This window comes from Cavia porcellus, unplaced genomic scaffold (assembly GCF_034190915.1).
Source record: "Cavia porcellus strain 051 isolate PalLab524CR breed Dunkin Hartley unplaced genomic scaffold, mCavPor4.1 scaffold_12, whole genome shotgun sequence".
NCBI lineage: Eukaryota > Metazoa > Chordata > Mammalia > Rodentia > Caviidae > Cavia > Cavia porcellus.
In genome coordinates, this window is record NW_026947495.1 from 33,165,205 (window position 1) to 33,191,043 (window position 25,839).

Genomic DNA, 25,839 nt, shown 5'->3' on the forward strand with positions numbered 1-25,839 from the left:
CAGAGACAGAGACAGAGACAGAGAGACTGAAGACTGCATGGATCCAGGGCCTTCACACTGAGCTCCGTCTGTTTTACCGCCTTCTCTTTCTCCTCTTCCTCTTCCTCTTCTTTTTAATTTTGACTTAAGGTCTGTTTATGTCACTTAATTTCCCAAGGTAGGCTGAAACTTACAATTCTCCTGCCTTAATTTGCTCTTTCCTTATTTCCTTTATGTGTTTTATTTTTTTGTTCCCTAATTTCCCCTTAATTTTTATCCTGGTATTTTCAAGGTATCAGTATCTATGTATCTATATATCTATGTTTCTATGTATCTATATATCTATGTATCTACCTGTCTATCTATCTATCTGTCTGTCTGTCTATCATCTATCTTTATTCCTGTTCCTATGTTTTTAATTGACATTGTTCCATCTAACATGATATTTAAATCTCTATTGCTTTAATTATTTCTGTCTGCCTTTTGCTGGTGCATGACTTTCATCTGTGGTTGTGCTTTGCTCACAGCTTTGCATGTAGAGTCCTCGTATCAGGATTATACCTATTCTTTTTTCATTGCTGATTACTGAATGAATTGAATTTCCTTGGATTAGCTAGGTGGGTGTGTTACCTAGGCAAGAGGCTGGAAATGAAAGCAGAGTATTCTTTTAATTTTCTCATTCACTGACTCCTCACGGCTATGAGAACCACTCATGATACTTTACAGGATGTGCCTTCTCCCTCTTTCTACACAAGATATGACCACCACTTGGCAAATGGCCCTATCATGTCTCACACTCACAGTTCTTGCAAAGATGTGAGTTTTATATATCAACCGGTTACCTTGCTTCAGGAAATATATTTTGACTGTAATTTTCTTAGTTTTTCTTTTGAGTTTCTACCATACTGCCCCTTTTTTCTTGTTCACCATTCAATCTATTCAATGTCAGTACTGGCAAAAGAACCAGTGTGGTAAAAAGGAGAGCAGTATCAGGTTCCAAAAATGAATTTTTCATATTTTCATTAGTATATATTGGAAGTACATATGATTACATTCATTGTGAAAAATTGGTACATTTGCATCGCACAACTCAGTTCTTTATTTCCCTTTCCCTCCATGCCCCCACCTTTTACCATCATCAGAGTCACTTACTTGTAAGTCCTTATAAAGTTAATCATCATACATATTCATAACCAAACCATTAGGCCAAAACATGTGAAAAATATAAATAATTACACTGAATCAAGGTAAGCTTTTAGATACATCATTCGTGCTAGATGGATTATTTTCTCTTTTTTCCTTTATTGTCTTGCATTTTGCATTTTACATATATATTGAGTTTATCGTATTAGAGAAGACATTCAATATGTAAGCTTGTGTTTCTGATTACTTCACTTACCATTATTTTTTCAAGGTACATCCATTATCCTACAAAGGATTCCATAATTTATCAATGTATAATTATTCAAAATATTCTCTATGTAAATATGGTACTTGTACATCTTCAAGTTTTTTGGCACATTGGGATGTTGCACTTTGTCAAAATCTTTTTCTGCATCAATTGAGATGATTATATGATTCTTTTACTTCATTCTGCTTATGTTCTGAATTGCATTAATCAAATTGCACATACTGAACCATTTATACATTCCTGAAATGAAACCAACTTGATAAGGGTGCATATTGTTTACAGCCATATCATCCTGAATGCGCCTGGTCTCAATTGCTGAGCAAGTTTGGTCTGGTTAGTACTTGGAAGCGAGAATTGGCGTATGAATTTTCTTAGCATGCTAGTGAATTAAATTTACAAGGATTTAGTGAGGATTTTTTTCATGTATGTTCATCCATGAGATTGGTCTATTGTTTTCTTTTTTTGTGTGTAGATTTGTCAGGTTTTGATAGCAGATCTGTAGCATGTGTTTGGAATATTTTTTCCTATTATTTTCTGGAATAGTTTCAGTAGTAGTGAAGTAAGTTCTTTATAAACTTAGTAAAATTCAGCAGTATATCTATCTGGTCCCACACTTTTGATTGTTGGGAGACTTTATTATTGCTTCAAATACATTGCTTGTTATTGTTCTGTATAGGTTTTGCAGATTCGATTTTTCAATTTTGAAATTTTCCCATTTCTTTTCAATTTCATAATTTATCATCATATAAATGCTCAACATGTTCTTTATGTAAACATGATACTTTTGCTTGATTTTATATTTTGTGTTCTTATTATTTGTCATTTCATTTTTAGTATGAGTATATCTGTACTATTAAGGTATGTTTCTTACAGACAGCAAATCACTGGGTCTTGGTTTTTAATCAAATCGACCAGGTTGCATCTTTTATTGGATAATTTGTACTATTTACTTTTAGGGTTATTGAAAGATTTGTACTTATTTCTGTTCATGTTCTCACTTTTCTTTAGATGACTTCTAATAATCTGTGTTTCTTTTTCCACTATTTATCAAAACATTTTTATGCCTCACTGAGTAATATTTAATTCTTTCATAATTCTCATTTGCTTGTTATTCTTCTAAAGTATTTTCTTCTTTTTCTGCACTTTAGTAAGTGGCTTACATCGTATCCTCTCTGCTATTCAGAATTGCTTTATTTATCTTCTGTGTTGCTGGTTTAATGGCCCTGAATTTAGTTTGGGATTATTTTGGAAGGTATATACTTGTCCTTCAATTCTAAAGGATAACTTTTCTGGATATAGTAATCTAGCTTGGCTGTTATTTTCTTTCACTTTTTGAAACACATAGTTTTAAGACACATTTCTTCTAACTTCTAATCTTGATATTCTTATGGGTTTGTCTTTATATATGTCTTGACACTTCTTTCTTCTGCATTTCAATATTCTTTCTTTGGTACTTTAGGAAATTTAACTGCATCATGCCATTGAGATATTACTTTCTGGTGTTGTTTATTTGGGATTCTGAATGTCTCCTGTACCAGCTTGTCTAAACTTCTCCCAATATTTGGGAAATTTTCTGATATTATTTCACTGAATGATTTACTTTGTACCTAGACTTCTCTTTTGCTTACTTCTATAATTGATTGTTTAGTATTTTTAATTTTAACCATGTATCTTGGATATTCTTTTTACTTTTTACTCTTATTTTTGCTTTATTATGTACCCATGTAGTAATACATTAATCTCCCAAAATACTAACGTTCTTTCTTTCCGCAAGATTTATTCTGCTAGTGACACTTTCAGTTGAGCTTTATTATATTTATTAAGCTGTGATCTGATATGTTGTGAATAAAACCTATGTTGAGTTCACTCCTGGGGCAATATACAGTCTTTCTGTTCTTTGCTTTTGGTATTGAGTAGAAACTCAGGAACACATCTTCAACGTCCTTCACCCAGTCATACTGAGCTGGAGTGAATATATTGACTGGAAGCTTTTATCTCTTCTATTCTTTAAGTTGAAATTCAAGATTCAACCAAGAATCCAAGAATCAACCAAGATTCAAGTGGCTCTAAGTCATGGGTAGAGTAAGGCTTAATTTTTTTTAACGGAGTTAAGAGTATGGCTCAGTAGCTGAGCACCTCTTCAACAGATGTGAAGAGTCAGTCTCTAGCTAAAGCTTCAGAGGAAAACATATAACAAAAATGAAAAGAAATAAAAACAAACCAGTTACAGAAATAAAGTAAGCCCAGTTAAAAATTTCAGGATCCTTCTACTCTGAATAACTTTTGACTATTCTTTTAAGATTATTGTACAAAGTATACTAACTGTTGTTATTCTCTAATTATTTTGTGAGACTACACTGAAATACTAAATGACACTTTCAAAAAGTTAATGGAAAAAAAGAGAAAATGAGATGCCAAAAAGTGAGAAAATTCAAAAAGAGAAAGGAAATCAGGTAAAATTAAAAATTGAAAGCTTTTTTAAAAAACAAAAAATTTAACTCAAAAATTTTTGAATACTAACAGAAAAGAAACATTTAAAAATACATGTGTAGATATGAACTAAACAGCTAATATCAAAAGATGAAGTCTTAATAAAACATGAGAGTAGCATCTCTGTGAAAGCTGGAGCTTACTCATTCCTCCTTCTTAGTTTTGTGTTCCTTGCACAGACTGGGAGTAATTCAGGACTACAGCCATTTGGAATACCTGTCAGTTGTTCTGTTTAACAGTTCCACTGGCAGGGCCTCACCTCAAAGAATTAGCTTACTGTACTGCCAGGGCTGGGCTTCCAGAGGACACTGTGGTATGTCTAGGTCTCCACTTCCTAACCTGAAGCCTACTCAGAGGTTAGGACAGCTGTCTGCTGTGGGAGGATCCACACAATCTACCATCAAGAACTCTGGTCTTCTGAGACCCAGCTGACTCCTGTATAGTCATGTTTGCCTCCTCGTTTCCTGGATACCTTAAGTGGGCTAGCCAGGGCCACAGTCTAAAAGAGGAAGTGAGGTGCACTGCTTTCCAGAGCACTGGCCACTTGCACAGTGTGTTTTAGCAGGTTTGCTTTAATGGTACTACCCAAGGGCCAAACTGGTTCTCAAGGTAGAAAGTCAAGAAAATAATATAGTAATATTTTTTGGATATTCCCAAAAGGAAAAAGCAGGGGCTTTTATTTTCTAAAGCAACAAGTTCAGACAGGGTCTTCTCAAAATGGCTCCTATTATAATGCTCCAGGTATAGCTGGTGAGTGGGAGATCACTAGGAGGATCTCAGATCAGCTGTTCCACAACACCCTTATTAGTCAGCTTTTTGTTGCTGGCATCAATTCCCAATATTATTCATATATATATATATATATATATATATATATATATATATTCCATATATTGTATATATAATATATACAATAGAATAAGAGGAGAGATTTACTTTTTCTCACAATTTTGAAGGCCGAAGCATAATGGTGGAATGTATAGTAAAGCAAAGCTTAATTCATAACAGCTAGGAGGCAAGGCATAACTGAAACCACTACCAAAAAAAAATGGGCTAGAAACCAGGCACAATCATCAAGTTGATTCACCATGGCCCAATTCCACCATGGCTCCCCGTGACACACCCAGAAGTGTGCCTTATTAATCTGCTAGATATCTGTTATTCTAGCCAAATTGACAGTCATAACCGATGGTCACAGTGCCTTCCTGCTCCATTTGCATTTCTGTGCTAGCTGTGCTCACTGGGGTTCACACTTTGTCCCTCTTTTTGCCTGCCCTTAACCACTGCTACACTGCTTTACTCTTTTTCTTTTTTGTCCTATTCGTTCCATTCTCCATTCTTTGAGTTTCTCCAAGTCTCTGTCTACTACTGAGCTCTAATATTTCCCTATCCTCGCCTACCTTAACACACAGCCCGTGACCAGTTTTGACTTGCTTCCAGTTCACAATTTTGATTTTTTTAATTTTTAAATAAGAAAGTGTATTAAATATAACGTCAGCAATTTTACTGCTGAAAGATTAAATAACTAGCAGTAATAAATTAATTTTATATTCTCTTCTTTAAGACATTATTAATATTAATTGTGCTGTTTGGTCATCTAGCATCTATTGCTTATTGAATAATAAATCGCAAAGAATTTTAATATTTATTTAATAATAATAGCATTTTAAATTTCAAAATTAATTGTGGTTATTTTAGTAGATTAAACTATTGCATTGGTTACTTTTTTCTCATTGCTGGAACAAAATACCTGGCACCCAAAGTTAAAGAAGGAAATGTTTATTTAGCTCACAGTTTGTGGAGGTTTCAGACCACACTCAGCTGGCTTCAAGATAGTGTGTCATAGAAGAGGAACAACAGTTCATGATGACTGGAAGACAACAAAAGTAGCACAAGCAAAAATGAAGGAGCATGGAGAGAAGATTCTTTCTGTTCCTTACATTGTATGTAGGCTACCCACCATAGGGTGGGTGCAGCACTCACATCTCAGCATTGAGTGGTGAATCAATCACAAATCTTGGAACCCCAATGACTGCACGAGGCTTTGTGGGGACATCCAGACACAAACCATAACAACTATCTAATGTTATTTTATATTTTAGGTTAGTGGGATGGTTTGGTCATGAACTCAGAACCAGATTTAAAATGGATAATAGTAAGTATACTAAATTTCATTTCAAATGTTATTTCATTTTAATTGTAATGTTGTTGTACTATATGTCCTATGAAAAGTACACCTTGAAAATGTCACTGAAAGAAATGGTATTTTTTGCATGTAAGATTGTTTATAGGTTTTAATATGACACGGAAACTATTGCTTTGTAAAGAGGTAACAGGAAACAAAACCTAATATATGGCTTATGTAGAATGATCAAATCCCATCAACATGGTGTCTGAATATCAGGCAGTACAAGCCGGAGCAAATTTGTCACTTGAGGTCAGGTTCTGAGAGTCTGGGATGTCAATGCAAATTGCTGCATAATAATTCTGTGATCCTGCAAAACAAAATAAATTTTCTTGGGCCAAGTTTCATTGTTCTACATACCTACTATGTAGCAGATTGTAAGCTTGGCTGCTCAAATAACAGACCCTGTTGTGTTAGTTATTTAAATTATTTGAGTTCTTCTTACTAAAGAACATTAATTAGATCAATGATGGGAAAACATTTTTGTGAAACATAAGTGGGAATTATTTTAAATTTTGACCTGTAAACTCTCTGTGGCAAATGCTCAACTTTGATGGTAGTACTAAATTTAGGCAAACAGCTTTGGGGAACACAGATAAATGTTTTTGGCCACATTCTAAATAAGTTTTTTACACATCAATTTAATTGTCCCTCAATTAGATGAATTTCTAAAAAGCTGTAAGTTTTCACTTTATACTTGGGTTTAGTTTTCACTTGATTTTTAAATAACTATCTTAACCATTTGTATTTACAAGTAATTCACTGTAATTCATTATACTCTATCTGAGTATGATAATATTTGTATCAATTTATCTTTTTATTATACCATTCTTAGGTAAATATTTTCTTTTTAAAAATTAAACAATATAAACTTCTTTCTTTTTCCAAAAAAAAAAAAAAAGAAAAAAAAAAGAAAAGAAAGAAAGAAAGAAAACCCACTTGAACTAATAACTCCAGAGCTAACAGTCACCTTGTTAGGTCATTTTATTCATTGTTCTTCCTTTGAAGGACATTATAATATATGCTGTCCACATCTTGATGTTCTCTTTCCTGGCAAGTCTTCATGATAAAAAAGCTAACCATTAAGTTGATCAGGGAATACTGGCTTGGGACTCAATGTTCAGAGGGTAGGCTCCAGGAGAACTTGGAGAAGAAATCACTTTTATGTTGTATGTAAGGGTTGAAATGTCCTATTATCTGCTGAGATGGTAGTTCAGGGAAGAGAGGGGGTCTGCTTGCTCCAGTCAATCCTGATCCTCACTTGGACTGGATTCATAAATTTCTGAACAGCTAACTGAATTGTAAAGTCATTAATTTTATCAACATGTCAACCCAATAATGAGCTCAAACCCAAAAGAGTAATTAGAAGGTGGGCTCTTCAAAGTAAGTCTTTGAGGAATATAGTGGGTCCCTGGCCCCTTCCCCTCTGGCTCTTCCCCTGCTGTCTGCTTCCTGGCTATCATGAAATGAGCAGTTTGCTGGCTGCCATGTTATTTCTGGTTCACAATAGCTTAAGTAATATCTTAGTTACTATTCTCTTGCTGTTGAGACAAAATACCTAACACTCAAAGTGAAGGACAAAAGGTTGATTGGGCTCATAGTGTGTGGAGGTTTCAGTCTGTAATCAGCTGGCTGCAAGGCAGGGTGGCATGCCAGAGGGGCAACAGTTCATGGCAGCATAAGGCAGAAAAAGCAACAAGAGCAAAAAAGAAGAGAGAAAGCCTCTTTCTTCCCTTATATTTTATGCAGGTTATCCACCATTGGGTCAGTGTAGCACTCACATCATTCATGGCCGTACTAGACAATAAGTCAATCATGAATCCTATTGTCTTGGGTACTTTTCTCTCCTTGCTGGAACAAAACACCCAACAACCAAAATTAGGGAAGGAAAGGTTTACTTAGCTCACAGAGGTTTCAGTTAATAATCAGCAGGCTCCAAGGCAGGATGACATAGCACTGGGGCGACCCTTCAAATAGCAGGTAGCAAAAGCAGCCAGAAAAAAAAGGGGGACAACTGAAAAGCCTCTTTTTCTCCCTCAAATGCCCTCCAGGGCAGATGTAGCACTCACAAAATCTCTGTGCCCTCCTCTTGCACAGGATGAGGACATTTACATAAAAATTCTGGCTCTTTGCTGAATCTCTTAGTTAAATTTCTAAGCTTCTCAAATTGACACAGTATATCAACCATAACACCTATCATCAGCTACCTCCAAGAAGCCCACGCCTCATGTCCTTGTTAGGTTTTACAGGGACATCTAGACACAAACCATAACAAGTGTCTTTCTCCTAGTAAGCTTTTCCCCTTGAATCCAGATGACCATGGAATAAAACCTTGCAATCTGTGAGTCAAAGTACCTTCCTGCTTTCCTGCCCTTTAAATCATGGGCATCAAGTACTATGTTCCAAAAATGGGAACCTAGCCGATTAGAAGCTAGCATTTTCACTTGAGTTTCTCTTCACTATCTCAGAAATTCCACCAAGGAATAAAGGTTTCTTTTAAGCCTCATTCTTTGATTGTCTTATTTCTTTACTGACTTGGGGCGTCTTTTAAGGTATCTCCTATAATAATGACCATGTATTAACTTTTTCAGAGCTGCAGTTAATCCCTGGGGTCAATGGATTCCGAATTTCCAATCCTCCCATTTTGCTGATCTGTTCCTTGCACGCTAGTTTGGAGGTAGGAGATCTGTGCTTCAGCACTCACACATCTTTATCTGTGTGATAAAGCTGCTGGATGTGCCAGATTGTTGTGCTCTCTCTGCTAATTAACAAGATTATAAATACTCAGTTTGAATGAACAACGAACGAAAGACAGCTTTTTTCTGTTGAGACAGTGACTATATGGTGATCGTGATTTTTCTTTTATATTTCACTTTCTCATGTGTTTGGCATATTGTGGACCATTAAAAATAACTGGAACTTAACTAGGGAAACGTTATTTTGCTCTAATTAGCCAGCTTGAATAAGTTTTTCCATCTTCTCTCAGTTTCTCTTTAAATAAAGTAAGCTTGTAATATTTAATTCTTCATCAATTCACTCAAGCAACAGGTATTTATTGTGAAAGTATTGTGGATCAGATACTACAATTTCTGGAAATCCTGGGTTTTTTAGTTCCATGAACCAATGAATTGCAAAAGTGCTATATGGCAAAGTTAAAGAAGGCTCACTTTAATGTGGGAAGAGGGTATGAATAATTACAGTAAGCTAAACATTTAAAATGTTGCCACATTCTATAATGTAGATGTTTGCTTTATTTAATGGGGTTTCTATGCCATTATATCCAAGTATAATCTCTATGATGAGTCAATATTTAATCTTATATTATTTCACATTTTTGCATAAATTTAGTCTCACCCTAAAATTAACATTTATATAATGAGCTAGACTATATGCAATATATAGCTTATATATAATACATATGCTATAAATACAGATATGTATATTTAAATATGTATACATATATATATAAACAAAGAGATTTTTGCCATTGTATAGGACTAGATTAAATCCATTCATATGCTCATATGTTATCAATAATTTAGAGCATATATTAATATTAATACATTTGTGAAATATAATTTTCTATGCATAGAGTAAAACATATTTTAAGTAAATATGTAAAAATATTCTAATAGAAATTTTATATAGAGTTACTAAAAGAAAAATTTTAATTTTTTTCTTCAATATATTCTAAAATCATGTAGTTTATGACATTTTAGGAAATCCTGTGATAGATTCCAGCATCAAATAAGCTTCTTCTAAATCCTGTCTTCTGTAATTCTGTGAACATTTTAGCAGTTTTTCATTCTGGTCTCTGGCTGGCAATGTCAAGTTTATCTACTCTTCATCTATTGTTATACAGCCTCACATTGAAGAGTGATAATCTCCCTTCCATTTCACTCCAATTTAGAGCGCAGCTAACCTGATTGACCACTAGATGGAGCATGTGCTGTTTTCATGTTGCCTTTTTTTTTTTTTTTTTCCGACGTTGGAAAAGTCCCAGCGACAAGATTTCCAGCCATCAACACATTTTTCTTTTCTAAGTTTTTAAAATAAAAATATGATTATTAAATCAGATGCCAATATTTAAGCCGCTTTATAATAACCATTTAGATAAACATTTTGTTTGACGATTTTAAAATATAGTAAAATTCTAGCCAATTTTGCAAATCTTTTTCAAGGAGAAAATAAGTTAAAATGAAAGGCCCCCAGTCATGCCTTGGGAAGGAATGGTGCCTCACATAAATTTCCTCTGATTTTTCTTATCTTTACAAAATGACTTCTCAGACATATCTAAAAATTTCCTTTTAGGAGCTCTCATTTTGGTCTGTTGATGCAGAGAGCTGGATTTTCTCCCAAAACTCACTCTTGCTGATGTGAGAAAGAGGCAAATTCCTGTTTTTCTTTCTATTAGTTTCCTACCAGACTGTTTTAGTCACCTAAGCAGGGCACCAATTCTCAGAATCTGAACACTGCTTAAATTTTTCCCGCTAATATCTAAGTTTAAATCTAGAAAATGGATCCTGAAAGCCACAAGAAGAGGAATATACATATCGCTGGAGTTTATTATCACTTAAGTATTTTTTAGAGCTTCTTGTAGAACTGTGAGCTATGTTCTGAACAGAATTATCTTGTTAGTCAAGTTTTATATTGATGGTTTTTCAAAATCCATTCTTATTATAAATTGTAGCAACTTACAATTATATATTAATACATACTTATGATTCTTGAGATCTTTTTCTATGTATTTCGGACTTAGCCGTCTGAGTCAGCATCACTGAATTTGCTATTACATTTACCTTATCTTTTGAAAAAAATTATTGCATTATAAGACACAATATGATTGAAGTATGAGTAAGTGAAAGAAGTCAAGCAGCCTCTGAACTGTTACAACTTTCCTTTCTAGAAACACTCTGCATCTGGAGGAGAGAGTCTTTATTCTTTTTAATTTTATTTTAAAGAGAGTAAAACTAAACATAACAAAACATATCAAAGCAGATCAGAAGAAAACAATGAAACAGACAAGGATTTCAAAGCAAGAAAAGAGGAGATCGTCACTGGCTATCATATTGTCTCTTGTTTTCCTCTAAATAGTTGTCCATATCTTCAAGGACAACAAATTCATGCAAAACAAAATAGTATTAAACTGATCAGAACAGGATGATGAAGGCCTTTTGGGCCTTCAGAACCAGACAATAAGGAAATCAACAGTGGCTGCCATAATGTCTCTCATTCTTTTCAAAATAGCTGATTCATGTATGTTGAAATTAAACAGTACAAAACAGACTAAAATCAGTCTGAACAAAGAATAATAGTATTGTTGGATTTCAGAGCATGATGCTACAAAAGCAACACGGGAACATAGTGTCTTTTTTTCTTTAAAATAGCTGTTCATTTCATCATGCATTATGTAATCGATTCTCATAAACTGTTTACAAGAAGTTCTACACATGTATGATACCTATCTTTCTGTATTAGAGGGGAAAACAAAACAAAACAAATTCCTAGGAAACCACAGACAAATAAAAACAATAGCAAAGAGCACAAAACACTGACAATAAACACCTTCAAAACAAGGTGGTATGAGCGTAACTGAGATTGTTGTTTTACATAATGATCTTTAAGAGATCCTCAGATCACCATATAATAATATGTACAATTGTTCCAATCCTATGAAAGTTAACTATTTTGTTCCAAGAACTTATAATACAATTGTAGCACAATCATCTTAGCTATCCTGTGTGTTTAGATAATTTTACATATTTTTCTTGTCCCTTCCTTTTTCTTTTTCCTGATTTTCCCGGAGCCATTATTTTTCCCCTTTAAGCAGATTCTTATCTGTTCACTGAATTTATTGAGTTTTTTGTATCTTATGTACTCTTATTATTTCTTACACTAGGGAGACTATGTGGTATTTATATGTGTGAGTTTGATTTATTTTACTTATGAGAATGGTTTCAAGTTGTACCCATTTACTTATAAATATCTCAATGTGATCATTCTTTATAGCTAAATAGTACTCCATTATATAAAAATAGCACATCTTTTTTATCCATTACTCAGTTGATGGGCATTTAGGTTGTTTCTAAGATCTGGCTATTACAAATTGTGCTGCTATAAACATGGGTGCACATATATCACATTGGTATGATGTTTTCAGTTCTTCTGGGAAGATGCCCAGAAGTAGAATAGCTGTATCAAATGGGTCTTCTAATCCCAGCTTTTTGAGAAATCTCCAGACTGATCTCCACAGCGGTTGCACCAGTTTGCACTCCCACCAACGGTGCACAAGGGTTTCTTTTACTCCACAGCCTCTCCAGCAATTGTTGTTGGTAGTCTCCTCTATCCTGGCTATTCTTTTGGAGTAAGATGGAATATCAGGGTTGTTTTAATTTGCATTTATCCAGTGAACAATGATGCTGAACACTTTTCATGTATTTGTCTTCCAGTTGTATTTTTTTTTTATGTGAGAACTCTGTATTTATCTCAGATGCCTATTTATGGACTGGGTCTTTGAATTTCAGGGGTCTAACTTTTTAAAAATTGTTTATATGTTCTGGAAGGAAGTTCTCTGTCTGAGTGACAGTTCACTAAGATTTTTCTCCCAGTTTTAGGGTTTTCTTTTCTCTATGTTTGAGATTTCTTTCAACATGCAAAAACTCTTTAATAGGACATGATCCCAGTTATTGATTCTATGAAATATTTCACATGTGATTTGATTCTTGTTCATGAACTCTCTACCTGCCCCTGTGGCTTCAAGATTTCTACCTACTTTGTCTTCCAACAGATTTAGTTTTTCTGTCTCAATATTTAGATCTTCGATCCATTTAGACTTTAGTACATGGTGATAGGCATGGTTCTAATTTTAATTTTTGGCATATGGAGAGCCAATTTTTCCGCAACATTTATTAAAGACACTATCTTTCTTCCAGTGGATGTGTTGGGCCCCTTTGTCAAAGATAAGTTGGCTGAATGTGTTTGTAGTTGTAGTTGCGTCTTCTAATCTATTGCATTGATCTTCAGGTCTGTTTTTATTCAAGTACCAGGCTGATTTTATTACATCTTTGTAGTATAACTTCAAGCCATGAATTATGATGCCTCCTGGCTTGCCTTTGTTGCTTAGAATTGCTTTTGCTATTCTAGGTCTTTTCTGGTTCCAGATGAATTTTAAAAGTGATTTTTCTAGATCTGTGAAGTATGCTAGTGGCATTTTGATTGGGATTGCATTCAATCTGTATATTTTTGGAGAATGGCCGATTTTCACAACGCTCATTTTTCCTATCCATGAACAAGAAATGTCTTCCTATTTTCTGAGGTCCTCTTTGATTTCTTTTTCAGGGTATTATAATTTTCCCCGAATAGATCTTTTGCTTCTTTTTGTAGATTGATTCTTTGCTATTTCATTTTTTTTTTTTTTTGGATACTGTTGTGAAGGATGTGGCTTCTCTTGTTTCTCTCTCAGTGCTTTTGTTGTTAGTGTACAGGAATGCAACTGAGTTTTGAATGTTGACTTTGTATCCAGCCACATGACTGAATTTATTTATTATACCTAGGAGTCTTTCAATGGAGTTTTGGGGGTCTTCTATGTGGAGTATCATGTCATCTGCAAATAATGATAATTTACCCTCTTTTCCTATCCTTATGCCTTTTATTTTGCTTTCTTGGCTAACAGCTTGGGCTAGTATTCCAGCACTATATTGAACAGGAGTTGTGATATTGATATCCAAGGTGATATTGATATTGATATTGATATTGATATTGATATTGATATTGATATTGATATTGATATTCAAGGTGAACATCCTTGTCTTGTTCCTGATTTTAGGGTAAAGGATTTCAGTTTTTGGCCATTTAATATGATGCTAGCTGTTGGTTCTCATAGATGACTTTTATCATTTTGAGGTAAAGACCATCTATTCCAATTTTCTGTAAGATTCTTATCATGAGTAAGTGTTGGACCTTATGAAAAACTTTTTCTGCATCTATAGAAATGACCATGTGATTCTTATTTTTGGCTCTGTTGATATGGTGGAACACGTTTATTGATTTGCATATGTTGAACCATCCCTGCATTCCTGGGATGAATGCTAATTGATCATAGTGTGTAATCTTCTTGATGATTTGCTGCATTCTGTTTGCCGATATTTTATTGAGAATTTTGCATCTATGTTCATTAGGAAGGTTAGTCTGTAATTGTCTTTTTTCGTTGGATCTTTCTCTTGTTTTGCTCTTAGAGTAATATTTGATTCCAGGAATGAGATAAGAGAATTGCTTCCCTTTCAATTTCGAGGAGTTTGAGGAGTGTCAGCATTAAATCTTTGAATTTCTTGTAGAATTTCACAGTGAATCCCTAGGACCTTGTCTTTGCTTTGTTGGTAAGGATTTAATTACATTTTGAAACTCATTAATTGAAATTGGGTTGTTCAGTAATTTTACATCTTCTTTTCCCAGCTTTGGTAATTCATATGTTTCTGAGAATCTGTCCATTTCTTCTGTATTATCAAGGCTATGAGAGTAGAGGATTTTGAAATAGCTATTGATGAGCTTCTGTATTTCCACAGGGTCTGTAGTGATTCTACCCTATTCACTCCTTATTGCATGAAATTGAGGGGTTTTTTTCCTTTTTTAAATAAGGTAGACTAGGGGCTTATCAATTTTATATATTCTTTCAAAGAACCAACTCTTTGATTCACTGATTATTTGTATTGTTTTCTTAGTCTCTATTGCATTGATTTCTGCTCTCATTTTCATAATTTTTTCCCTTCCTTTGGCTTAGGACTTGACTTGCTCTTCTTTTTCTAGATGTTTGAGGTATAGCATTGGATTGTTTATTTTTGTTTGCTCGGTTTCCCTGATGTGGAAATTCACTGCAGTAAATTTTCCTCTGAGGACTGCTTTCATTGCATCCCACAGAATCCAGTATGATTTGTATGTCCAGTATGATTTGTATTTTCATTTGCTTGTAGATATTGTTTAATTTCTTTTTTAATTAACTCTATATTCACTCTGGAGTGCTCAGGAGTGGATTATTCAATTTCTACGTGTTTCTTGGTTTTTTGCAGTTTCTTTCATCATTGATTTCTAGTTCATGGTGCTGTGATCTGATAAAATGCCTGGGATAATTTCAAATCTTTTGCATTTACTTAAGCATATTCTGTGGGCTAGTATATTATCTATTTTAAAGAACAGTCCATTTACTGCTGAGAAGAATGTATATTGTAATGTTGTTGGGTGGAACACTTTATAAAGATCCATCAAATCTATTTGTTCACAGGTGTGATTCAGCTCTGATTTCTTTGCTGATTTTCTGTCTGGTTGATCTGTCCCTTTGTGTCAACGGTGTGTTAAGGTCTTCTGTTATAATTGTATTATTGTTTATTTGATTTTTCATTTCTATTAATATTTGTTTTGTATAGGTTAGTGCTCCTGAATTTGGTGCATGCATATTTAAGATTGTTATCTCTTCCTCTTGAAGTTTTCATGTTGTGGAATGAGATACTTGCTTCCTCCCTCCTAGTCTTAGTATGAATGTAGGGATCTTCTTTATCTCTTTGGATCATTTGTGGTTTGAAGTTCACATTGTCTGCAAACAAAATAGCTATCCCTCCTTTATTTTGGGATCCTGTTGAATGCAGTATTGTTTTCCATCCTTTGACTTTCAGTCTATGAGTGTCCTTTTGAATGGGTTTCCTGCATGCAGCATATGTTTGAATGTTGATTCTTTATCCATTATGCCACTCTGTTTCTTTAAATTGGTGAATTGAGGCCATTTACATTAATGGTTATAAGTGATATATATATATATATATATATATATATATATATATATATATGGTTACTTTTGACATGTTATTTTCTGCTGTTGATTCTTTATCTTTCCACTCTGTTTAATTGTTTGCTTTGCTTAGTGATTTTTTTCCTGTGTGTATCTAGAATGTCTTTCAGTAATCTTTGCAGGGTTATGTGGCGGTCATGAAGCTCTTCAGCTATTCTTTGTGGTGAAAGTATCTTATTTCTCCATCAGTGTTGAAGGACAGTATTGGAGGGTACATCAGTCTTGTTTGGAAGTCATTTTCCTCTATGATATGAAATACTTCACTCAGTGCTCTTCTTGACTTCATTGTTTGTGTTGAGAAGTCTGCTGTGATTCTGACAGGCTTTCCTTTATAGGTCATCTGTCCCCTCTCTAGCAGATTTTAATATTCTGTTCTTATATTGGATTTCTGGGATGTTGATTACTATATGTCTGGGTGTAGTTTATATTGGTTATGGTTATTTGGATTTCTATGTGCTTCACTGATCTGTGCATCAGTTTCCATTCTTATTTTCGAGAAATTTTCAGCTGTTGTTCCTGTAAATAGCTCTTGATACCATTTGTGTTATCACTACCGTTTCATTTATACCTACCAATTTTCTATTGTTTTTCTTTGCATCATCTTGCAGCTGTTGAATTGTTGTTTCATGAATGTTTGCTATTTTTAAAAGATCATTCCTTTCTTCTTCACTAGCTACAATCTTCTCTTTGAAGTCTGAAATTCTATCTTTGCATTCATTGGGGCAGTTTTGCCAACTTTTGATGGAATTTTTGATTTCCTGTATATCTCTTTGAATCTGTTTCATGCATTCTCTTTGTTTCTTATATTCTTCATTCAGAGTTTCCATCTTTTTGCATTGTTCCTCTAATTTTTTAGCTATATATTATTCAGAGGTATTTAGTATTTCTTTCATTACATTTGTCATTTCTTCTTTTACCTGGGAGGTTATTTCTGATCTGAGTTCTTTTATAGCTTCCCAGCGTTATTTCTTTACTTCAGTTGTTATCTTTTCAGGAATTTCAGATGTATGGCTCACATTTTCTTCTGTGTCCATGTTTCCTAGGCTTGCTTGGGTTTGGCTGGACATTTAAGATTGCATTTTGATCTGTTGTTTTGTCATTTTCCTATATTTCTGGGTTTTGAGCAATGTTCCAAAGCTTCCCCCATGTGCCGGGAGTCATCTGGCCCACTTTTGGCTTCCAGAGCTGACTGCTGGCAACTGCTAGTAGCTTGGAGATGGGTGTGACCAAGTTAGGCCCGTGGGAACCTCCTGTGTATCTTCTGGTGATATTGGACACTGGGAGTGCTCTTACTGCCTGGGAGCCACATTCCAAATCTTCCCCTATGGGCTGGGAATCAACTCATGCACATTTGGTTTCCCAAGAGTCTATACTTAAGAACCAGCTGGACATGAACATAACTTCAGATTCTCAATATAATGGTTTTAAAAAGATATTAATATGACTTTGTATAAATCATGTTAACATATGATAGACTGATATCAAAATAATATTTGATTTTGAGCTTCAACATTTTTATTTGTATCATTGGAAAGTAATCATTTATACAGTCTTTTCAAAAATATTGTGAACAAAGGGAAATAGAATCAGACTAGGAAGGAGGAAGCAAGTACCTCACTCCACAGCATAAAATAAACATGACAGTAAATAATTGATTGTTGTTTTTGAGTCCATTCGCGATCATTTTATAAGGAAATTTTTTATAGCAAAGTAGTTCAGAAGTTCCCTCGCCTTTCCAGGTTTTATATTTTGCAATTTACAAATATTTTATCTTGAAGGATCCTGTTTACAAACAGCAATAGGCAGACAATTTTTAGATTTACTCAACATTTAAATTCATAGTGAAATAAATTGATTCAAAATAAACGTATAACAATTCAATACAAATATATGGCAATTCAGAAGACTCATAAGAGCAACACAAAAAGATACCTTTCTTTTCCATACCTTCTTTACAGTATCATTACATAAACATCTTAAGAATTTAAGTAAAAAATCTAAAAATGTCCATTTCACTCATTAAGAAAAATAACCAACACAGCAGAAACTTTGTCAAGAATTATGTTACAATTTGAGTGCCTTCAAACTATACATTATTTTTTTTCTCATTAAAAAAATTCTTTTTGAATACTAGAAGTAGACAACTTTCTGGAAAAGAGAAAAGAGGATATTTGCTCTGTTTCCCTCATAACTCCTATTATATCCTTTTATTACTTTATGTGAAACTTCACAATGTATTTTCCCCTTATGCAGAAATTTAAAATTATCTTCAGAACACAAATTACTTTTTACTCATAATGTGGAAAATGCTTTTATATTTAAAAGTTTTTTTTTATTAAAGAGAAACAGTATTTCAGAGTAAACTAAAATTCAGATTGCCATAAAATGTGATGTCTAGTTATCAAGAGTAATCTGCAAAAGCAACCGAACTTAAAAAAAAACTAAAAGTAATATTTTCCAAAGAATTATTAAATTATGAAAGCAACAAAAGAACTATGAACTAATGAACTATTTTGAAAAGTATACCTTCAGCCATCCATGGTCATTGGTTTTGCCTCTGTGAAATCAAAATGTACGTTGAAAATATTCATGAAAAATATTGCACATAGTGACTCTTTTTTATCCTAATTTTCTAAACAATATAGTATAGCAGCTAGTTATATATTACTTACATTCTACTAGATATTTACAGTCATCTAAGGATGTTTTAAAACATATAAGGAGTACTAACACTACATCTCAGTGGCAGAGTACTTGCTTAGCATGCTCAAGTCTCTAGGTTCACAGAATAACAAAAAGGGAAGTTATGGGTTGGATATATTGCCATATCGTGCCATTTTATATAAGGGAGTTGAGCACTTCAGATTTTGAAATCTATAGAGTGTCCTGAAACCAATCCTTACCAACACTTAAGGACAATTGTACTCTATACTTTCTCCTGCCTCTGTATCATGGGGCCAAGAGTGGGACTAGAATATTTTACAGAATATTTTAAATTAAAATTTCCTAAAAAATTATTTAAATCCAGAGAGAATCTTGGAACAATTGCTTTTATTTTTTTTTATTCTAAATTTCCCCAGTGTTATGGATTGTGTGTAGGTGGCCCCCCAAACCTCATGCAATTATGGAGGCGGCTGAATATAGCATTTGTGGTTGGTTGTTGTCTAGCTCTGTTATGAGTGGTGTGAGTGCTCAACCTGCCCAGGAGTAGAGCTGGCATACAATACAAGGGAGGGAAGAAGATGTGCTTTTTTGTCTTTTGACCTTTTTGCTCTTGCTGCTTGTGGCTGCCATGCCCCTAAACTATATCACTCTACCTTGAAGCCAGTTGAGTATAGAGTGAAACCTAAAAAACTGAAATATAAATAGACCTTCCTTTCTTCATTCAATAAAACTTCAAGTATTTTGTCTCAGTAACTTAGACAACCAGTCAAACTATTTGTGGGTCATGCCTTGCCTATGTCTGCTCCTTGACTCTGGGTGAATACTGATCTGAAATTTCACTGAGTTCCCTTGATTCCTCTTTATTCCAAGATTACTTGCATTTTACTTGACATAGGAAGTAAAAAAATGCCTACAACCAATTCCATACAATTCAGGTCACTTGACTCCTATGGTACGGTTGTGTACTCAGTGCCTTCTAAAAACAAGATTTTCAACCAATGATTGCAGCTGATGCCTTCAGAGGCGTCAAACATATCCCTTAAGGTGTGCATGAAGAGAAATGGATACTATTTTGTCTTCTCTGTTCCTTCTATCTTCTCTAGATACATGTATTTTAAATGCATCACAACCACCCCCTCCTTCCCATCAGTCTTCCATCCTTTTCTTTAGCTAAGCCTCCACTCAATATAGTACCAGAAAATCTATGCCTGGAGGCTTGAGTGCTATTCAAATTACTGCCCACATAGGCTATGTGCACTTGCAAAAGTAACTGCCTTCATTGATGTGTTAAAAGTCTAGATATCAGCAAATGACCCTATTCTTGTTTTTGATACTTTTGCTCATGATATAGAAAGGCACATTAGGTGGCATGCCAGTACATCATGCTGTTATTGGATTGTTCAGCTCTTACATGAAGGATATATTTTTAAACTCTACTTGACCTTAAGAGATAAGCCAGAAAAGCATGACTATCCTGACCCTTGATGTTCAAACAGCAGTTTTGTGTGGCCTTGTCACTCATCTTAATATAAGGCACTTCAGGCAGCAAATTACAGTATTTTCACACCAGTGATAGTGTCTGACGGGGAAAAAATGATGAAAGAAGAAAAAAAGGCAGGAAAAAAGAAATCCCTAATGCTTCAGTAACAAATATAGTTTGGGATATTATTTGCTGCTGTGTCTGAAAAAAAATATAGTTTCATTATTTAGCTGCTTGTTTTCTAACTTCTATTCTGGGGAGGTTTAGGAATTAGTAAATGATTGGCAGATAACTGGTAAGACTGCCTTCCATGAATACACACGCATGTATCTCATGTTGTACTTTTGTGGAACTAAGAAGTATACATGAGGATGGTTATAATTTTGTAAAATGATTATATGAAAAAGTTTAAATTGCATAATATTTAAGTGAGTTTATTAAGGTGTGTTTCACTTAGTAATTATGCTGTCAATTAAAACGTCTGAAAGAACATATTCTTAATTTTTTTCAAAATGTTATTTAAATGATATTTGCATAACTTTTCTGTCATGTAAATTTTCCTTTGATATTTAATAGCAAAACATGAAAAACATGTCCTGTTTATAGAACAAATTTTCTAAAATGAAATGTTTACTGCATAGGTCAAAAGTAGGCATTTCTTTTTTTTTATGTATGATTTTCCACTTAATTTTTACTTTGTAAATCAATATGACACTGTTAATCTGATTATTTCTTACTCTGCAGATATTTAAGCAAGCAACTATAAAAGCCTTGAGAAGAAAATCTATTTTGTTAACTGGTTACCTGGAATACATGATCAGGCTTTACAGTACCACTAAGAATGCAGAAACGAAGGGACCAACTGTGACCATAATTACACCATCCCGCATAGAGGAGCGGGGTTGTCAGTTAACGCTAGCATTTTCTAGATCCAAAAAAAATGTTTTTGAAGAACTACATAAAAGAGGAGTGGTTGTAAGTATATTGCTTGAGGTGCTGCTCAATTTTTTCTGTGGGTGACATGTTGGCGATAAAGTTTGAATTCTTTGGTATATTCATTGTTATGTATTATATCATATTAATCAATTAGTTGAGATAAATTATCGATTACACATTTACCCTGCACAAGTTAAAGTTTTGTCTACCTGTCAGTTCTCACAAGAGCAAATCATGGTTATAAGAAACAATTTTTACATAACTTAGTAATCCTTTTAATAACTATTAGGGCAGAAGTGAATTCTTTCATCATAATAGATTAGAGAATATTTTTCATCAGCTCACTAGTTTTCAATCATAAAAGCTCCAATAAACATTTATATTCTATACAGAACAAAAGGACATAATTTACCAAAAGAAACATTCAGCCTTGTTTATTTGCTTGATTTTACTACATCTTCCACCTCCCTTTGTCATTTCAGTCCAATAGTTGGACAAATTTCTCTAGAATGGTAGCATGACAGGAAACAATGTTTTATTTTTCTTCTTTATTTTTTAAGTCTTAATCGTAAATAACATTATGAAACTCTGAAGAAAATTAAGAAATTATTAATTGAGTAACTTCAGGGGAAACATATGGTAATATATTTCTAAAGATAATATAATTTAGCTCCACTTAAGTCACTCTCCAATCTATGGGAAAAGTCACCTCAGATTCCAAAGGAACAAATTAGAAAATTCGAGTTATAAATCAAGCTAAGCCTTTTGTACTCTGACTATTCCCAGGAAAGTTCATGAAGATCTGTTGGTTTGAAACTTCTCATCTGTAATTTGGGTTTAAAATGTATTTTGAAGAACTTAATGGGGGCACCACACAGATCATGTATCTTTTAATATGTATTTCTTAAAGTTGCCCTAGTGACCTTCAGGTTTTGACAAATTATCCGGTCTTAATTCAGGATCTCACAATATCCTCAGAAATATACTCACTTCATTATTTGTGAAATCAAAGATCAGAAAATAGAATTTAAGTGTAATGTGCTAAAGCTGTCTAGACCCCTGTGACATTCTTCTTTGGGGAGGTACGGGGGGACTGGGGATAGAACTCAGGACCTTGTGCTTGCCAGGGAGGAGCCTCACTGCTGACTGTATTCCCCGAAACCCCCTTGTGACATTCTAATTTACTTAAATGTGTCCAAAGTCTTTGTCTCCTCCAAAGCTTCCTCTCAACAAAACTGTAATAAGATCTATTATCAGCAGTCTCTAACCTTTTTGACACCATGGATTGCTCTCATGGAAGATAATTTTTCCACAGACAGTGGAGTATGAGTATGTGCTTTTGGAATGACTTCAAAGGAGCAGGCCACCCATATCCCTTGCTTGTATAGTTCACAGTAGGGTTCTTGCTCTTATGAAAATCAAATGGCTCCCCTAGTCTGACAGGATTCAAAGAGAGGTGATTTCCGTAGCTTGCCAGTGCAACTCTTGCCTGGTTCCTGGCAGCCCATGGATTAGTACAAATCCATAGTCACGAATTTGAGGACCTCTCATCTATTTGTAGCTGAAAGAAGGTAATTGCACAGTAGAATTCAGCAAACTGCATAGGATATCCATATTCCAATCCGTTATTATTTTAATTTTTATTCAGAAGACAATATCAAATAGCAGAAATACCACATCTTACAGAAAGTCACAAAACTTACATGTTAAGGTTTAGAGCAGTGAGTGTGAATGCTTTATGAAAGTTGATCTTTAAAGTAGATTTTCAATAAGTAAAAAAATGCTAGTAATATTTTGACCTTAACTTATTTTTGTCTTTTTAGTGTGACAAGAGAGAGCCCCATGGCATTCGAGTGGCTCCAGTTCCTCTCTACAATTCTTTTCATGATGTTTACAAGTTTGTGAATCTGCTCACTTCTATACTTGATTCTGAAGAAATAAAAAATTAGCAATGATCTGCTAGAAAAACTTAAAGTTTTCATAAAGGTATAGTAGCAACTTTACTATTCAACATCTTAATTATTAAAAGATATTTCAAAATGTATTGGATGTAACCAGTAACATATCAAATGCATTACAGAAAAAAAATACTGATTTTCCAAGATGTCTGTGGTCTCAAGGAATGCATATGGCTATCTACTTTCTTGGTGTTTAGCAAATCCATTGGGTTTTCATTCTCACATTTCATAGGCTTTGGTGTGTTTTTTGTTGGTATAATTAGTAATTCAATGGACAGATTCATAATAGATGTGGAATTCTTCAGTCAATATTGGAAATACTAATTTTCCAAGTATTTTTTAAGAGCTGTAGTTGAACAGTCTTCTTTATTGTATCATTTCATAATGTTCTATTTAATCCGGGGAAAATACATTTTATATATCATTGATTTTCAAATGTTTTTAGCCACAATATACACTAAAATGTATTTCATATCAGAAACCAATGCTAGAAAGTGTATATACTATATTTAATTAATTCTAAGACATCTTTATCCCATTTTAGCATCTTTACAAGGTGACCTGTGTACTTTTCAGTAATTAACTTCTTGTAGCCACCATTAGCCTTTTAGTTGCATTACCATCTTTCACAATGAATAAATAACATCTCAGATTTGATTTTTAAATACTATGTGTAGGAAAAATATCATAAAGTCTCTGAATTCTGATATTTATTACTCTAATGTATCCATTCAAGAAAGGATTCTTGAAACTACATTGATATTCCCTACCCACTCTTGTTTGTAGTCAACAGTTTTGAAGGGTTTTCCTTTATTTTATACTATCATAATCTCTTTTTTTTTCTAGGAAAAGTTACCTTGATAAGATTTATAATATTACTGTGTCTCTCTAGTAGTGAATGAGACTTTTCAAGATACTAATAATTGAGGATTACAATTAGGCAATGCCTGTTTCATCTTTTGACCTCTTTATTCCAGGTTTGTGGCCCCATAATTCGATATGAAAAGTGAGAAACACGGCCCTGCTGGATTTCCTCAGTGTTCAGAGTTGATATTACAGTGAGAGTTTATGAATTAGCAAGATATTCTATGTATGCACATGTAACTAGTAAGAAAGAGTGACTACAACATAAATATTGCTCTTCACTAAATTAAAACAAAATAAAGAGGTAACTATTTTGGATGCCATCATTAAATCACGTGTGAAATCTAACACCGACAACTTGCCACATCCATTACCTATACATGGAAAAACTCACTACAGATTGGGCTGTACCATTTGTGTTATCTCACTTAACTGAGTGATTGCATGATTGCCTTACCAGAGCTTTCCATTCTGTCATATGGTGAAAGTCATCTTCATAGATGAAAGTGTCTTGTAAGTATTAAAAGTCAATCACATACGGCTTCACTTAGAAGGAGTTGGTTTGAAATTCACAGTGGAGAGCTAGATAGACATGCTTTCAGTTCTCTACTCTGTGTTCAGCTTAGTAACAGAAACAGATACTCAACGTGGAAACACCCAAATAAGTGTATGATTATAAATTATAACTCCTATGAAAGGTGAGTGGATGATACTGTGAATTAGGACATAGAATGTGTTCATTAGATAGGTGAGTGAGGAAAAGTGTTCAGGGTGCTTATTTGTTATGTCCCAAACTATTTCATGCTAACCACATTAAAAGTTTAACATTCATATGTAAATCATTCAAAGCTTAATCAGCACCATGTTCTCGTCTCCAAAGATAAAAGAACACTGGAAATTCTTCCCTATCCAGATCCAGAAATAACCAGAGTTATATTCTGTGTAAATCATTTATTATCTTTAATTAAGTTTTATACTCATGTGTGTACTCACAAATACATTAGCTGATTTTCCCTAACTATAAACTTTGTATAAATGTAAAGCTCCTGCTCATATTCTTCCCTAGTATTTGTTAACACTCTGTTTGGTAAGATTCACCCAGTAAGTGTAATTTTGATTGCTACATAGTATTCTATTTTAATAGATTATTCTAAGCTTAAACAAATGTTTTACAGAGATTGTAAATCAAATTAAACAAATTTTTTTACATGACTAGTGATTGACTCCAGGTCTTCTCACTTGCTAAGAGAGTGTTATGCCCCTGACTTACACCCATAACGGATCTTTAAATTTTGACGAGTCTAAAAGTAATTTTGTGAGCAATGTTAAGTGATAAATTTACTTCATATTCTCCCATATAGATCATTTGAATATCATGTAATTCAACATGCTAATTTCCCCTACAGGCTTGTAAAACACACACAAACACACACACACACACACACACACACAGACACACCCTGGCATACAAACTCTTTTTCGGCTAGCTGTACTTTGTTTTGATTACTTTGTTTCTTCTTTTCTCAATTTCCCTTTGCCTTAATTACTATAACATAGTTGGGCCTGACATCTGCTAGATTAAATTTCAACTTCTTTTGTAAAGATCATCTGTTATGCAGAGTTCTTTTATCTTTACTTATAAATTTAGCATATATCTAAATAAATTTAGAATGGATTTATTGTGCTTCATAAAAATTTCTTCTGGGATTTAAGTTGAATGGAAATTAAATTTTAGATCAGTTTGGAAGAATTGATCCATGTCATTATTGAGATTTCCTACCCAAGAACATATCATTTATCACCATTTATTTGTGACTTCTTTAATGTTTTTCAAAAAGTTTCATTTTCTCCATGAATAAACTGTGCATTAATAGTCAACATATTCTTATGCATTTTATAGTTTCATTATTATTCATATATTGTATTTTATAAAATGTAATGTTAACTTCATGTTGGCACTACATAGACATACAATTAACAGATTGATTTTTTTCTATGTTCAGAATTCTAACTACAATTTTAATCACTTAGTTATGC

General features: G+C 33.7%; 1 protein-coding gene across 2 annotated transcripts in view; it reads left to right on the top strand.

Annotated features, from left to right (window-relative positions):
* The window catches only part of Kynu (kynureninase), a 110,051-nt gene extending 85,926 nt beyond the window's left edge, over window positions 1-24,125 (top strand). Inside the window, exons 11-15 of one of the 2 annotated variants that reach the window (XM_003478712.4) lie at window positions 5,983-6,035; window positions 8,657-8,742; window positions 20,789-21,019; window positions 22,804-22,966; window positions 23,916-24,125. In XM_003478712.4, the coding sequence (XP_003478760.1) occupies window positions 5,983-6,035; window positions 8,657-8,742; window positions 20,789-21,019; window positions 22,804-22,929 (496 nt within the window). In that variant the 3' untranslated portion in view covers window positions 22,930-22,966; window positions 23,916-24,125. Of the gene's footprint in view, window positions 1-5,982; window positions 6,036-8,656; window positions 8,743-20,788; window positions 21,020-22,803; window positions 22,967-23,915 lie in introns of those variants that run through there. The other variant, XM_063259029.1, reaches the window with a different exon arrangement.
* The last annotated feature ends 1,714 nt before the right edge of the window (window positions 24,126-25,839 follow it).